We start from the raw sequence: 16448 nt of genomic DNA, 5'->3' as shown, positions 1-16448 counted from the left end.
TCCCTCCCCATTTTATGAGACAAGATGGAAGACACTGGCAGCTCACAAGACCCTTGGGGAGAAGCTCAAGCAGCAAGCCCACCCCTTTTACTCTGCTTCCACTGAGGTCCATTCTAAAAATTTCACCTGTCTGCTTCCACTGAAGTCCATTGTAAATAGTTTTCTGTCTGCTTTGGTGTAAAATTGGAATAAAAAACAGTTTTTGGACTCTTCTGTCCTATTTGTTGCTTTTCTTCTTTTACTAATTGTGGCAGAGTTACATTTGTCTTGCCTGTCTTGTGACTTGATCTTAAGTGTACTTTCTTAAAAATAAGTCTAATGAATTCAGTAAGACTTAGCACATAGACTTAGGATCACAGAGTAAGGCTGCAATATTATGCCTACTTAACTGAGAGAAAGCTCCATGAACTCAGTAAGACTTGCTTGTACCATTAGTGTGACAGCTTGGGAGAGACCTTGGATGTCATCTAGATCTCTGCTTTGTGCAGGATCTGCAGCATCCCTGGCAAAATTCAATTTCAGCATTGTAGAACGCGAAGAAGAGCCCACCACCTCCTGTTTCCCTTTCAAGCAGTTCTTAATGTTAGGAAGTTTCTCTTTAGTGAAACAGATTACAACATAAAACATATTTCTACTGAATTAACTGATGGTCGAGTAGTTGGAAGCACCATAGGAAGCTGCCTTTTACCAAGTCAAACTATTGGTCCATCTAGCTCAATATTGTTTACATTGACTAGCAGCTGCTCTCCGGGGTTTCAGACAACCTGGAGCCATCAAAATGATATTGGGACTACAGTTCCTATCATCCATGACTGTTGGCCATGATGGCTAGAGCTGATGGGAGCTATAGTCCAGCAACATCTGGAGAGACCCAGCCTGGAGGAAGCTGGAACAGAGATTTCTGGACCATTCAGCATTGTGATGTCATAGTGTTATGTCATGTCATAGTGCTAAAAGAAAAAAGCTCCCCGGCCCAAACCTCCCTCTTTTACGATACAAGAATTGTGCTGTGTGTTGGTTCTGCTCACTTTATTACAGGGCTGGTATTTAGACATGTGTTTTCCTGCCATTCACTTTTTGAAGAAATGTTTAGCATGTCTTGGGCAAGCACCTTGTCCTCAGCTTGGGGAGCTCTCATTTCTCTCCCCCCCTTTAAAATAGCAGAATGAGCAAAGTTGATTGTAAATGGTACCTGTTCCATTACAGGGGAGTTTGGTGAAGTCTACAAAGGGCGTCTCAAACTGCCTGGCAAGAGAGAAATCTATGTGGCTATTAAGACATTAAAAGCTGGCTACTCTGAGAAGCAGCGGCGGGATTTCCTGAGTGAGGCCAGCATCATGGGTCAGTTTGATCATCCAAACATTATTCGGCTAGAGGGGGTGGTCACCAAAAGCCGCCCGGTGATGATTATTACAGAGTTTATGGAAAATGGTGCCCTGGATTCCTTTTTACGAGTAAGTATGACTTTCTTTCTTTTAGAAGTGATAATGAAATTGGATCAATTTAACGAGGCCAGCTCTTGTGGAGGTGTTCACTGTGCAATTCGGCCCTGCAAATGCAGGAGCAAGCCTTTCCCTCCAAATTAAATCATCCAAAACAACAATGACATCCTGGCCTTAATGTAATTATTGCTAAATCTGTTTGGAAGTCGCCCAAAGAATCCAAATGTTTACTGCATTTTGTAGCAACCCAGCTGATAATTATTTTAAACAGATTTTATTGATTTTTCTATGTTTTTAGCAGCTCTTGTTTTTATCTTGAGTTCTGTCAGGGAAAAGGGCAAGGTATAAATAATCACCATCATCCTAGGACTGTTAAATGGTCTCCAACTCTCCTCCTGACACCAATGGAGAGCTTCTGCTCTTGGACCAGCCTTGCCCATTCTGGTGCTCTCAGGAAGTTTTGGACTCCAACTTCCATCAACCCTAGCAAACATGGTCAATAGTCAGGGATGATGCGAGTTGCAGTCCAGTAAGATATAGAGTATACCAGGTTGGTGTAGGTTGCCATAGTAGGCAATGACTTTTTCCTTGAGATTCCTTCACTGGTCCTTCCTTTTCTCAATTCTTTTCATTTACTGCTCTTATTTTCATTGGCACTCCATCTCTTCCACTTATACTTTCATTAGAATTAGTTTCCAGTCTATTGCCTGTTCTTTCTCCTTCCTTCAGCTACTGCTTCTGAGATTTCCTGTCTCCTGGGACCTCTTCCTTCACATTTCCCCGAAATTAGCCTCCCTTTCTGGCCAAATAGATCTCTCTTTCCATAGAGCCTGTATTGTAGGATATTATTCCCAGCCTGGATTCTTTGAATACAGAGGAATGCTAATTCTTGCGTTTAACTTTCACTGATACAGCAAAATGATGGGCAGTTTACAGTCATCCAGTTGGTGGGGATGCTGCGAGGGATTGCAGCTGGTATGAAGTACCTTGCAGAAATGAATTACGTCCACCGGGACCTCGCAGCCAGAAATATCCTGGTCAACAGCAACCTGGTTTGCAAAGTATCTGACTTTGGCCTGTCACGTTACTTACAAGATGACACCTCAGACCCAACTTATACCAGCTCTTTGGTAAGTACCGGTTCACATATCATATATGTAAGAACTCATGTGGAGGGGGGGGTGCAGTTTCCATCAATTCACTTTTAGCCAGTGATAACAGCTGCAACTATGCATTGGCCCTCTTCTAATGATTTTCATACAAAATGGTTTTAGTTGAATATCCATTCCAATATTTATTGCAGTCATAATTTGTTGTGTGGTGATTATGAGGACCAAGGTCATATTGGAGACATATGGTCCCAAAGGAACTATATTTTGAATGGGAAATAGAGAGGAAGGGAGGAGAGAAAAAGTATCGGCCTGGGAACATGAGCAAACAGGTGATCATAGCAGATGGCAAGTTCAAGGGAACCGCAAAATAGTACTTATCACTGACACTTATGATAGGCTCAGCATAGCAGCCACTTCGTAGCCATTCAGCTTAATGAAATTTTTGAAGACACTGGATATGTGCTTTTTCAGAAGCATACATTGTTGCCGAAACAACACACTGCTTCCTCTATCACTTCTCAGATTGCCAACAGCTCATTAAGTCCAGATTCTAATACTGAATTGTATACTGAATTTCAGTGTATATTGTACAGCCATGATGTCACCTATTAAGTGGATGCAGGTATTTTACTGTGGGGTTCAGACAGTGAACTCTTGCTTTTTAACGAAGGGAGAAAATGCAGAATTCACGAGAAATTCAAAACACTTGATCACAGTTATAACAGCACTGTGGGATTTTGCAGTTCTTGATTTAAGATATGTCTTAGAGTTAATTCTCCTATGAAAAGTTTGGTGGTTTTTCTTGGCAAGAGGCCATATTAGGTCACATTGTCTTGACTGGCCTCAACATGGTTTGCAGTCTTAGCAGACCTTTCAGACTTCACATTCACAGTTGACTCAAATGGCTTCTTCTGGTGTCTTGCTGAGACTTGAAGGCAAAAGTGAGTGTTTTCAAGCAACACCAATATTGATGACTAGCATCTACTGATACTTGGCAGCAGCCCTTAGTGTGCTCTATTTATCATGACAGAATTCCAGAAAACAAAGCTGGAAAGTGTCTATTACATTTTTATTCCTCCTTTTCTCCAAGAAGCTCAAAGTGGCACACTTGATTCTTTTCCTCCCATTTTTCTCCTCACAACAACCCTGTGAGGTATGTTAGGCTGAGAGACTGTGACTGGCCCAAGGTCATGGGTTATCTAATTGGTTTTAAGTCAGGATATCCAAAAGCACTGGTGATTGATGCCTGTCAAAACATTTTTGTTGCTTTGAACTGCTCAAAATTTATAATTCTCTGAAAAGTTTGTTCCAGCACTAAATAGTATTTTCCCAAAAATCATTCAACTTAAAATCTTTCTTCCTATGCCTTATACTTTTTAAGGCTAGGTATATCTTTCATAGTAGCTCAGTTTTAAAACTTCTGCTTTATTGAACAGAACTGGACATGACATTTTCATGAGGTTTTTTAATGATGATGATGATGATGATGATGCAAATTGCTGAGGAAATGTAGGAAACTGATTTTAATATTGAAAAACTGAGAGAAACCAACATTGACAGATTCAGCCATCGTTGGCCTGCTCCACAATTCCCCAGTGGGCTTTGTGGCTGATTTAGGATTTAAACACAGGTATCCCCAATCTTGGTCTAACCACAACAGCACATAAAAGATAAGGGCCACCTTAATAGATGCTGTAGAAAAACCTTTAATATGTGTTCCATTAATTTAGAGGGTGTAGCTTAATGGGTACTGTCTGTTCCAGAATTCCCTTTTCAACACATCAGATCTTTAACCAACATCCTGCCAAACGAGCAGCAAGGCACAACTTTTGAAAGGGCCATTGAAATGGGAAAGGTCCTTGCTTCAAGAAGTTTTGGGGACTTGACTGTGACATTTATACCTGGCACTGGAGAGATTAGAATAGGATCACATGCATACTATAGCAGTGTGCACTTGCAGAGCGAATACCAGCGACTGGGCCAGAAACAAGAAGCCAGCTGGTGTTAGTTGGTATGAATTTCACTGGATCCGAAAAGCCACTTTCCGGTGGTTGCAAATCAGAGGCATAGGTGCCCTTGCAGTCATTGCAGCCAGGCCATTTTACACCAGCTGAGAATCCTTGAATCAGCCATCCATGGCTTAACTGGGAGTTCAGTTTCCTCTCCAGGCTGCACACTGCGGCCCATTTAAGTAAATCAATGTGAGTTTAAACTGCCCGACACTGCCTGCCTGGATTGAGCATGAAGTGGTCTCTCCCACCTCTGGAGAAAAAGCAGATTTTCTCATCTGTATTTTTATCGTTAATTTATGCCACAAATGGCCTTCCCAGCAGCTGGGAAATGATGCACTGCCTGCAATTACATCACAGCCTCCCACGGCAGGTTCATAGCTCTGCTCTGGGGAAAAGGTAGGCAAAAACAACCTTCAAGCAAATCTCTCCTCTTTTGGTTATTTAAATAGAGCTTTTATTACAACAACCAAATCTGTTTTGCCATCCATCTTTGAAAAGCAGCTGAGAACTAGAGCAAACAATTCCTCCCAGAGTCAGTGTCTTACTTTGTCTGTGTTTCAATTCCTCCTCCCATTAGTTTTAATTATGGCATGAATCATTTACATGGAAACAAGATAATTGTTTTCTAACACTTCACATGCTCCGGCTGCTGCTTATTGCACTCCTCACTCTTCCATTGTGACATGACAGTCCTTACCCATCAAATAGGTCACAATGGTGTCTGCCTCCTGTTGGAGAGTAACTGCCTCAGGTGAGAGGCACACTGCCACTCATGGGATGAATGCAAGGTTTTAATCTTCACGTCCATTGAAGAGATGTTTTGACTGGGAAGCTCTCTCCAATCTGGTAAATTTATTAGGATTAGATGAGCTGTCTCATCCTCCCTTTGTACAGGTGAGATATTATCCCAGTCACCAGTCTTAGGGTAAGTGTAAGGCAACCATATCTTCCATTTGATATGCTAGCGAAATTTGCCAGAGCTAGGCTCAGAAACCAGCTTTGGGGGTTCAAGAAGCCCACTTCAGATGAAGCGTGGAAAAGAGTTTCCTCACAGCTTTCTCTCCCCCGCTTCCAATAAGTCCTCCCTTCTGCCCCCACTCCATTGGTGTAGCAGCCAAGAGAGGGGTATATATATATACCAACATACTGATGTGCTGATAGGGGTTGTAGGATGGGTGCCAGTATATAATTTTTATATGCGCCTTAGATTAGCTCAGAAAACTAACACTTCCCCCTGATTTTTTGTGGGGGTGGGGGGAAGATAAGATAATTAAAGAATCAATTCAAGACAAAGAGTCAACTCAGCTAATGGGTTCTGGAGAGCTCACGCATCCCTTGTTCCTACCAATGTTCCCAATATCAATAGCAACTTTTAACATGTTTGCTTTAACACTTTAACTCTTTAACATGCTCACTACTGCTGCTCACCCCTCCTACTATTGCTGGGCATCTCTTATTCTCCCCTGGTGCTCAGTTACTCCTGCACTTTCTTTCCCAAGACCACGGTTTTACCATCTTCGTTTCTTTGATGATCTAGATATTTGGAATACACACTCAACAATATTCAAATGAGCATGAACAGCACCATCACCTTGAACTCACTTTGTCAACTTCTGCACCAGTATAGCTTAGATCAGGGAAACTGAAGTTGATTGAGCTGTGTGAAATGCAAAGTGCTGGTGGGAATCTGCATTTAAACCAGGAGAGCATGGTTCAAAAAAGTCCCCTGCTGTGCACAGAATCCCCCAACTGTTGCTGTAGGAACCATTTAAGACATCAAAAGCACATTCTCCATCTTCTGATTTTAAATAGGTCCCTTCCCAACATTCTGGCAGTAGGTATCTTTTGTAGCTATGCTGAGATGTGCTCACTCAGAGAGGCATGTTTGCTGACATGCCCTGAAATATAATGAAGGGGAACCCACATTAGTTGCCTCCTAGAATTGGACAAATATAATTTCAATGCAAGCTACCAAAGTATGTGTTGCTCCTCATCTGGTGTACTTGTAATGAGCTGTCATCTCTGCGCCAAGGGCAATTCTACTTCCTTGCCCTTCGCTTGCCATCTTTCTTAGGGGAAGAGGCCCGAAGCAAAGGAAGTTTGCCTGTGCCACAATAGAAAACTGCCAAGGGTAAGGAAGTGTCACTCAGGATAAAACCCTGAAGGCCATAGTTTCTACTTGATATGCAAAGAGGTGCAGAGAAACAGCTGCTGCTGTCAGCCTTTGACGTCTGCTTTTGGGACTAGTAAGTGTGAGAGCACCTACATATTCCCTGTAGGAAACATGCTGTCCTTTCCAAAACACTTGAATGTTCCTTGGCATTCATGGGAATGAGATTTTGTTACTTTAGTTAGTGTTTACATTTAAACATCACAGCTGGAATAAATGTCATAATGTTAATTTTCTCATCACAAACGTCACATGCAGCAAATACCTGTGCCTCCTTCTTCAAGGTGTATGTTCAGGAACAAGGTAAGCATATAAGCTAGGGCAGGGATGGGAACCACCTGTCGCTCTTCAAATATATTTGGACTCCAACTCTCATCACCCCTGCAAGAACAACCAATAGGTAGGGATGATGGGAGTTGTAGTCTAGCAACATCTGAAGTGCCACAGGTTTCCCATCCCTAAGCTAAAGCCACGAACCTAGACTTCTTCTTGGATGTTCATGGAATCATGGGAATTACTGTTCTGAAAATGGAAAAACTACAATTTCTAGGGTCCAAGGTGTAAAATATGGCAAGCTAGTTCAAAAGCCAACTGTAATCTAGTCATTGTCTGTCTAGCTACTCTTTGGTGTATTGCTTTTGCTCTCTGAACCTGTCACTTTGCCAGGGAGAATAATAACAATGTCTTTTGTAAAATCTACTGAGACTTCCTAAGGAAGCCTAAATCATTCTCCTCCTCCTCATACATCAGTACTTGAATAGCTGCTTTGGCTGAAATAGTGTTGCACTTTGAAATTTTGTATTTTGTGATTTTCCACTGATCTGTCAGGATTTGCCGTGAACCAAGGACATTGACATTCACACTGGGCTTTCTTTTTAAAACCTTCAGTTGCTCTGGTTTTTGTTGTTTTTTTTTTAAATGTGGACAATTAAGAGCAGGGGTAGCCAGCTTTATGTTATTGTTAAGCAGCATTCTGTTCCCCATATACTAGGAAGGTTGCATACAACTTGATGCTGGCCTGAGTCTAAAAGGAATGGTGAACCAGCACCCAGCTCAGATTGAACCCTAATGGTGATTTATTGCCCCCTGCAATTGATTAAGAACCAGATCCAGGTGTTTCCTGAATTGATCCATGTTGAGCTAATCTGGTGCCCTGGGGCTGTACACCGTCATAGAAACTAACAAACTGCATTAGCCTTAAAAAATAAATAAAACCAATTTACAAATCTTGGTGTTATATTGTTTCTTAAAATTCCTGAGCAATTTCAGGTAGATCCAGCTAGTCTACTATATATTTTGGAAAGTCCTTTCTCTATTTATTAATATGTTTGGACATATATGGTTGGTATATGTTTGGACGCATATGTTTGTAACCAAATTTTACATAATGATTCGTGAGATCAAGGAGCAGGTTTTCATCTATGAATGGATAGAACTTGAAGCCATTTTAAATCAAGATGGTGGGCTGAACCTTTCAAAACAGCACTGACTTTAACCACTGGTTGCAAAACAGCACTGCGGGGTTTTCTGTTTGTTTGTTTGTTTCTTAGAATTACCAAGCAATGCCAGGTGCAAGGCTCCTAGGAAGCAAGCTATAATTTTATAGTTCTCGTTACAGGTAGGTAGCCGTGTTAGTCTGCCGTAGTTGAAACAAAATAAAAAAAATTCCTTCCAGTAGCACCTTAGAGACCTACTAAGTTTGTTATTGGTATGAGCTTTCGTGTGCATGCACACTTCCTCAGATACGTGTGCATGCACACGAAAGCTCGTACCAATAACAAACTTAGTTGGTCTCTAAGGTGCTACTGGAAGGATTTTTTTAAAAATAATAATAATAATTTTATAGTTATTGTTTGTTAGTTTCATTGCTTTGAGGTTTAGGTCTCCCAAGGTGGCACAAAATATAAAATTCAAATAACAACTGTAACATGGGGAAAAATAGGGGGGAAGGAATCTGAAACATGTTAATACATATTAAGGAATTAGGTCTAAAAGAGTCGTAGTAACAACATGTAGAACTGTCAGCAGAATAAAACATGACTAGTAGCCATCAATACTCATGTCCTCCATGAATTTGTATAATGGCCTTTAAAGCCGTCTATAGTGAACACTTGTCTTTTCTTCTCCTTCAGGGTGGGAAGATCCCAGTGAGGTGGACAGCCCCAGAGGCCATCGCCTACCGCAAATTTACCTCTGCCAGCGATGTGTGGAGTTATGGGATTCTCATGTGGGAAGTGATGTCATTTGGGGAAAGACCCTATTGGGACATGTCCAACCAAGATGTGAGTTTTGTGAACCCCTCCCTTAGACCACAGAAGCCATATTCTTTTGTTTTTCTTGAGAGTGGCAAGAGTTTTTCACAACCACACTTCCAGCAAGAATTGCTCAGTGGTTTTTCAGTGCTGTGTCAACTGTCATTCTTTCAGCAAAATCTTCTGTATGGAATATGTCTTAGTGTGGCTTTTCCTTTAAGGGGAAGTGCTCTCTTTCTGCATAGGGAGTGGCTTGGTCGGGACAATGGAATATACTTGTACAATACTCTTTCTTCCCCATACACACCAAATTTATTTTTCTGCCTGATAGCATTCCTGTCTACCTGGGCATAGCTGTCAACTTTTCCCTTTTCTTGCAAGGAATCCTATTCGGAATAAGGGAATTTCCCTTAAAAAAAGGAAAAAAGTTGACAGGTATGTACCTGCCCCCCCATGTAGGTTAGTGTAGCCCTCACGTAAATCAATATTGAAAGGAAGAAAGACATTTGAAGAGGGACATTGATAAACTTGAGCATGCCCAGAGAAGACCAGCCAGGATGAAGAGAGATCTGGAGATTGTCCTATGAGGGACAGTTGAAAGAGCCAGGTATGTTTAGTCTACAGAAGATTAAGGGGAGACATGATCATTGTCTTCAAATATCTGAAGCACATACATGCAGAAGACAGCATAGGCTTGTTCTCTGTTGCTCTAGAGAGCAGGAATAGAAGCAATGGGTGGAGATTTTGGGAACATTAGGAGAATGTTCCTGAAGGTAAGAAATATACAGCTGCGCAGCAGATTGCCATGGAAGGTGGTGAGTTCTCTGCTGGAGGTATTCAAGCAGAGTCTGGTTGCTGTAGTTTTAGCAGAGGGATGCTGTAGTTGCATCCTGCATTGAGCAAGGGTTGGCCTAGAGGAACTTCGAGCTCCCTTCCAACACTCTTTGGAAAACGTCCATCTAATCTAGCATCCCGTTCAAATGTCCATGATGCCCACCAGAAGAGCTCTACCTCATTTTATGCTTCCAGCAGCTGTTACTCAGTGATTTGTTGCTTCTGAACATTGAGGTTCCATTTAGCTAGTGTGGCTAATAGCTCTTGAGAGAACCATCTCCCACAAAGCCACTTAAGCAGTGGCAGTCACCACATGTTGTGACAGTGAATTCTAGATGTTAACTATGCTTGGGTAAGATAGTGCTTCCTTATATATATTCTGAATACCTTGTTCATTCTAAATCTCTTGTCAATCAGTATTAACCCCCTCCCTGGTTCTTATATTGTGAGAAAAAGGAATAAACCACATATTACTGTATTCTTATACTGTAAACCACCCTGTGATCTTTGGATAAAGGGTGGTATATAAATTTAATAGATGATGATGGTGATGGTGATAATAATAATAATAATAATAATAATAATAATAATAATAATAATAATAATAATAATTCTCTTCATACTATTCATGATAAATGTCTGTTGTGTTAATTGATCTTACCCCCCAAAAAGGGCATTTCCTAGCCCTAAGGCTATTCAGCAAGCACTTTCTTTTTAGGATTGAGCAATGTTGCTTCGCCTTGTTGGCTATGCAGTGAAGAACTGGCACATCCATTTCCCCTTCCACAGTGTGCTGTGTGCACCAGAGTTTGGAATGAAGAAGGATGTTTGTTAGCGATGTCCACAACTGTATATTACAACATTGTATAAGTGTAGTATGGAAAACAAGTCTCCTTAATCACACAGCCACATTGAGCCTTGCAGTGACACCTTTTGTATCTGAGCACTGGGGCTGCCTGTTTTATCTACTGGTGATTTTCAGGCGGAAATGTTGGGAGTCAGTTCCAGTTTTGATGCATGCTGGGCCCTCGAGAAAGGCTGGGAAATGCGAACTGTGAGGTGCAAACTCCAGCTTGCCATTCCTTCTTCTTATTTTCCCTTGAACCTATGCTGCAAAGAAAGAGTTTCGGAGATGAAAGAAGCTGAGAAGGGGAGAAGAGCAGAGGAAGAGGAGCCAGTGTGGTGGTAATTGGACACTAGGAACCTGGCAGGCCTTTGAAAATGTTCAGAGGGTTTATGAGCCAGGCACAGAGACTTGATGAAGTCCTGCACTCCAGCATGATAGGCAGAGATAATGAGAGTGGCGGCTGCTAACAGGGAAGGGACTACCTTTGTCTTGAAGCATCAGAACTCAAATTAACCTCTCAATGCCCTGCTTCCTTCGGAGAGAGGAATGTTTCCTTTGCTTCTTGTGCAGAGGGCACACACCTCTTCCTTTACTCCATATTAGTGTTCTGAACAGTAGCTGGAAAAAGAGCTCAATTTCTAAAGGAAAAGGAGGGTGGGGAACATACCTTAGCCCAGAAGGGATAAAGCAGGGCAGCTCTGGAAGAGAGGCTGAATGTTTCAGCTGGTTGAATCCAGTGCTAAATTCACCACATTCCAACCACCCAACAGTTTAATCCATATAACAACAGAGATTCTTTTCTAAGCCTTGTTGCCATTCCTGCTGTGGTTGAGCTTCACTAGCAGAGCACTATGGGAGGACCTGTTGAGAGTAAATTAGTAAGATGAGCCAAATGAGCTTCTTCTAAGCATCAAGGGCAGGTAAACTGCTCCTCCTGTTATATATTTGAGTTTTTAGTTCACTCTGCTGGTTAGTGGGTGGGAATATCCTTTTGTTTTATTGTTAGTGTGCTGCCAGAATTTTCTGTCACTGTTATGGGATGACTTGTTTTTTGTTCTTTGTGTACACACACACACACACACACACACACACCATATATTGTATGGAATGTTATTACGTGCCCAAAGGTAAAGGACTTCTGGGAGAAGATTTATAATGAGCTTAAAAAGGTGTTGAAAAACACATTTACTAAGAAACCAGAGGCCTTTCTGCTGGGCATGACCAACTATGAAATCTCCAACAAAGATAGAACATTCTTTATGTATGCCACAACAGCTGCTAGGATTCTAATAGCTAAAAACTGGAAAACTGAAGAACTACCAACAGTGGAAGATTGGCAGATGAAGTTGATTGAATATATGGAACTCGCAGAACTGACCGCAAAACTCCGAGACCAGAGGGAAGAAATGATACAGGAGGATTGGTAGAAATTCAAAGACTATTTGAAACGATGTGAAAAGATAGACATTTGAAATTGAAATCAGAGGACATTTAAGGCTACAGTAATGCCAGAAGTTAGATTAAGATAGGATATAAGAAGTAGATAGAAATATGTTATGTTTATTTTTATTAGGATTAAGATTAAAGTTAAATGGTGATTATTGTTTATAAAGATTAAGAGTAGATGAGAAGGAAGATTTCACAATGTTATAAAGTTACTAAAGAAGATTAGAAATGAACGCAGAAGAGAGGATGTGAGGAGGTCCCCAAACAATGTTAGGAATAAGATAAGGATAGTTAGATAAGTGTTTGTTTGTTAAAATTTTGTATTTTTTTTCTTTGTAGTTTTGTAGTTTTTTTTGTTGTATTTTGTATTTTTTGTGTGTTTTTTATTGTAAAATTTAATAAATTTCTTATAAAAAAGGAATTTTATTACAGTGGTACCTCGGGTTAAGTACTTAATTTGTTCCGGAGGTCCGTTCTTAACCTGAAGCACCACTTTAGCTAATGGGACCTTCTGCTGCCACTGCGCTGCCAGAGCACGATTTCTGTTCTTAAGCGGAGTTCTTAACCTGAAGCGTACTTAACCCGAGGTACCACTGTATTTCAAAATAATTATGTGTGTGTAAGTCTCTTGCCTACCGTTTAGGTAACAAGCAACATAAGTATTATTATTATTATTATTATTATTATTATTATTATTATTATTATTATTGCCACTGGCCGACCTGTGTGAAGTTAAACACTAACTTAGGACCAAGCTAGACAGGAATCACATGATGGGCCCTTGGGTGCTTGTTTTTTCTGTGCTAAATAGCAGCCACCAAGGGATACCAATTGGTGAGTCAATCACCCATCTTCTTCTACCCTCCTGAGAAAAACCCCACCCCACCCTCCCACTATATATAGTGGGGTCTGGTGACTTCTGTTTCAGTGTAGCTGAAGAAGTGTGCATGCACACAATAGCTTATACCAAGAACAAACTTAGTTGGTCTCTAAGGTGCTACTGGACAATCACACACACACACACACACACTGTGTCAGACCAACACGGCTACCTACCTGAATTTGCAGGCATCTTCTAAAATGAATATGAAACCTCTTATTATTTGTCCTAATGAAAGGGTTTGGGCACATCCAGGGTCTAGGAGGTTTTTCCTCAAGTTAAAACATTATCCCCCCCTCCCCCAATCCTTTGTTGCTGTTGTTGTTGTTGTTGTTTTACAAAAAAAACTGATGACCCTCTTAAGTTGTTTTCCTTAACGCTTGTATTTCTCTCTTTAACTTACCAATGCACTTTTATTTTTGTAGGTAATTAATGCAATTGAACAAGACTACCGGCTCCCTCCTCCCATGGACTGCCCAGCTGCCCTCCACCAGCTTATGTTAGATTGCTGGCAGAAAGACCGCAACACCCGGCCACGCTTTGCTGAAATAGTTAACACCCTAGACAAAATGATCCGTAATCCAGCAAGCCTCAAAACTGTGGCTACCATCACCGCTGTGTAAGTTTCCAGCTGCCTTGCTGAATAGTGGCTGAGGCCCTGAAAGCCATATTTGGCATTGCAAGTAGACCTGCCAAGCAGCTTAAAAAAACCCTATAAAAACTTAGTTGATTAATAATCTCTCTTACATTTTAAAATGATTAATTAATCAGTTTTATTTAAATACATTTGCATATTACCAAACACTTAATATATGGGTCTTTTTAAAGAAGAGTGAGACAATTTACCATTTTAATTAACAGAAGCTACTCCTTATGGTTTTTGTTCATTCTATAGTACAGTTACATAACAAAACAAAACAGTAAATCATCAAAATAGGATCAAGTATGCTCTTACGTGAGTCCTCCCAATAAAAGTTCCTGTCAATTAAAACATTGAATCAACTCAAGCTTTAGAATGTAACCTACTGGTTAAAGGTTGTGATTCAAAGCCAAAGAGAAGCAGAGAGGCCTGCATTGTGTTTCCTGACTCCTAAAGTACTATTTCTGATTCCCCTGCCCCCAACTTCCCAGAAGAAAAGAAGGTGGCAGGAATGGCCCAAGCCATGTGAGTGTGCAGGCTGTGGAAGAGGAAATTATAGCCATTTCATTCCTCACTCGTTCTTTTCCTGCATCAAGCTAAGCCTGGACAAACCATGAGCTGTAAACCATGGGACCATCCTTGGTGACAGCCGATAGTTAGTCTGGGGAGAGCTAAACTATGAACCCAGGTTTGGGTGACATGCTCAGCCAAGTCATGGCACTGCAACAAAATGACCAGAGAGGGGCAAAGCGGGTGGTATCTCTTCTCCAAGAACCTGTATGCTTCCATGGTCATGCTAAGCCATGGTTGGCTCAGTGTGGTGTGCAAACCAGACCACCATGTAGGAGCATCCAAGGACTCCATACCAAACACATTCCTCCTTGTCATCCCCACTCCCTCCAGATGAATCCTCAGTGGGGCAAGGAATGTCACTCTGGCTGCAGCCAATGCAGATGCCACAGGTTCTCCAAGCCCAGGAAGTACAGCAACCAAATTAACTTTATACTGTCCAGAGCATCCAGAAACTCTGTGTGGCCAGTGGGACAGCCACCTTTCCATTGGCAAGTTATGGGTGGGGAAGCAGAGGTGTCCTCGTTTGCATCAAACAGGCCATAGCCAGCCCTGAAACACTTCTTGCACATCCAAAACTGGCCTGTTGAAGATGCAGTTCTGACATAAGCTCCCTGGCATGCTAGTTTTGAATTTGCACACAGAGGGCTTTGTTTTTTGTTTTGTTTTGTTTTAAGTACAAGAGGGAACATTCAGACATTTGATCCTCATCCTTCAGTCTGAAGTGGTGTCATCTGGTAGCATCAGGTGTTCCTGGTGTTCCTGTGTTTTGCCTCATGGAAATGTGGGGAGGAAGGAACAACACCAGGGTGTATCTGGCACCAATGAGTGAATGGAATGGAAGAGAAGGTTGAATGAAGGCTGGAATTTGTCCAGTCACAGGACCAGGTAGGTTAGTGAGAGGAGAATGAGCGGAACCTCAATTGCCCAATTTTTGCTCATATTGCCTTTGTTTTTGTTATCATAGTTGATAGTTAATGATTATTCCACCCTGACCTATTGTTTGTCTCATGATCTAGGCCTTCTCAGCCACTGTTGGACCGCTCCATCCCTGATTTCACTGCCTTTACCTCAGTAGAAGATTGGCTCAGCGCCATCAAAATGAACCAGTACAGAGACAGTTTTCTGACTGCTGGATTCACGTCCCTTCAATTAGTTGCCCAAATGACATCAGAGTAAGTGGTGCTTTCTCATTCTCACTTCAGTTTTTAGCACACAGATAGAATGAGTGTTCTTACCTCAGTGATGAGAGAAGATGGAACCAGGGTTCAAGAATTCACTGGGCAGATTCTGGATCAGAGTAGAACTTCAGCACTGGGAATGTGCTAACTTCCTGAAAACAGGCAAAATATAAATTCATTTTTTGCCTGGCATTTGAAAATGAACCACTTCCTTTCTGACTTCATATGGAGTCTATCGCTGTGCTGTTTCTTTTGATTTTCCTGTTGTTGTTTGGCATATTTAAATTCTGTTATTTCATGGATATTTTATTGTTTTTTGGTATTATTTTAGTTTCTGAACTGCTTTTGAAATGAATGTGTGTGTGTGTAGACACACACATATTTTAAGTAAGCAAATATATAAGGAAGGGAAGCAGGTCATAACTTGTAAGGCAAAATGTCTCCTCCCACAAGCTCTTTACCACTTTGCCTCCATTTCTCTTGGCCAGATTAATTTGCTCCCAGAATTCATTTGCACTCCAAAACTTCCACATGTTCCTTGCTCCCATGCTAACCATTAGCTTCATTCATCATCAAAGGCTCTTCAACCAGTAAGCTATACTTTCAAGTATTCACCCACTCACTGCCATCTTCCCAGAAGCCCTCCACCTAGAGGTCAAGACACAATGAATCCATAGTGTTGGGTGCCTCTGATGTGGTGCCCCCCCAATTTGGGGATTGCAGCAGCTCCATAATCTTGAATGCAGAAGCCTAGTAAAGAGCATGTGGTTAGGCAGTTAGCATCTTTGCAGAAAGGGAAAATAGACTCCCTAATCCTTTTGTGCTCAAGTGTCCCATTTGTTGTGGCTTTGAGAAAAGTAATACTTTTGGCTCATACACGTATGCACATTCATCACATGTCTTTCATCAGCACCAATTGCTGATCTTTGGTTACCAGCCTACAGTTTCCTGTACTGCAGTTTGAATTTGCCAGGCCATGTATCATGTCCACATAGCCAAAGGAGAGACTTGGGACAAAGGTCTCTACTGCACGAGTATGATCCTGTCTCTTGTCTTTTGCAG

At 41.4% G+C, this 16448-nt stretch overlaps 1 protein-coding gene across 6 annotated transcripts in view; it reads left to right on the top strand.

The window, feature by feature from the left end:
* Nucleotides 1-16448, top strand: part of EPHB1 (EPH receptor B1) — a 334021-nt gene that overhangs the window by 294205 nt on the left and 23368 nt on the right. For all 6 annotated transcript variants that reach the window (XM_033150122.1, XM_033150121.1, XM_033150120.1 and 3 more), the window contains 5 exons: nt 1207-1454; nt 2357-2572; nt 8869-9018; nt 13421-13614; nt 15225-15380. In XM_033150122.1, coding sequence (XP_033006013.1) covers nt 1207-1454; nt 2357-2572; nt 8869-9018; nt 13421-13614; nt 15225-15380 — 964 coding nt within the window. The remainder of the gene's footprint in view (nt 1-1206; nt 1455-2356; nt 2573-8868; nt 9019-13420; nt 13615-15224; nt 15381-16448) is intronic.

Source organism: Lacerta agilis, chromosome 5, assembly GCF_009819535.1.
Source record: "Lacerta agilis isolate rLacAgi1 chromosome 5, rLacAgi1.pri, whole genome shotgun sequence".
NCBI classification, from domain to species: Eukaryota; Metazoa; Chordata; class Lepidosauria; order Squamata; family Lacertidae; genus Lacerta; species Lacerta agilis.
This window is presented reverse-complemented; position numbering and strand designations above follow the sequence as displayed.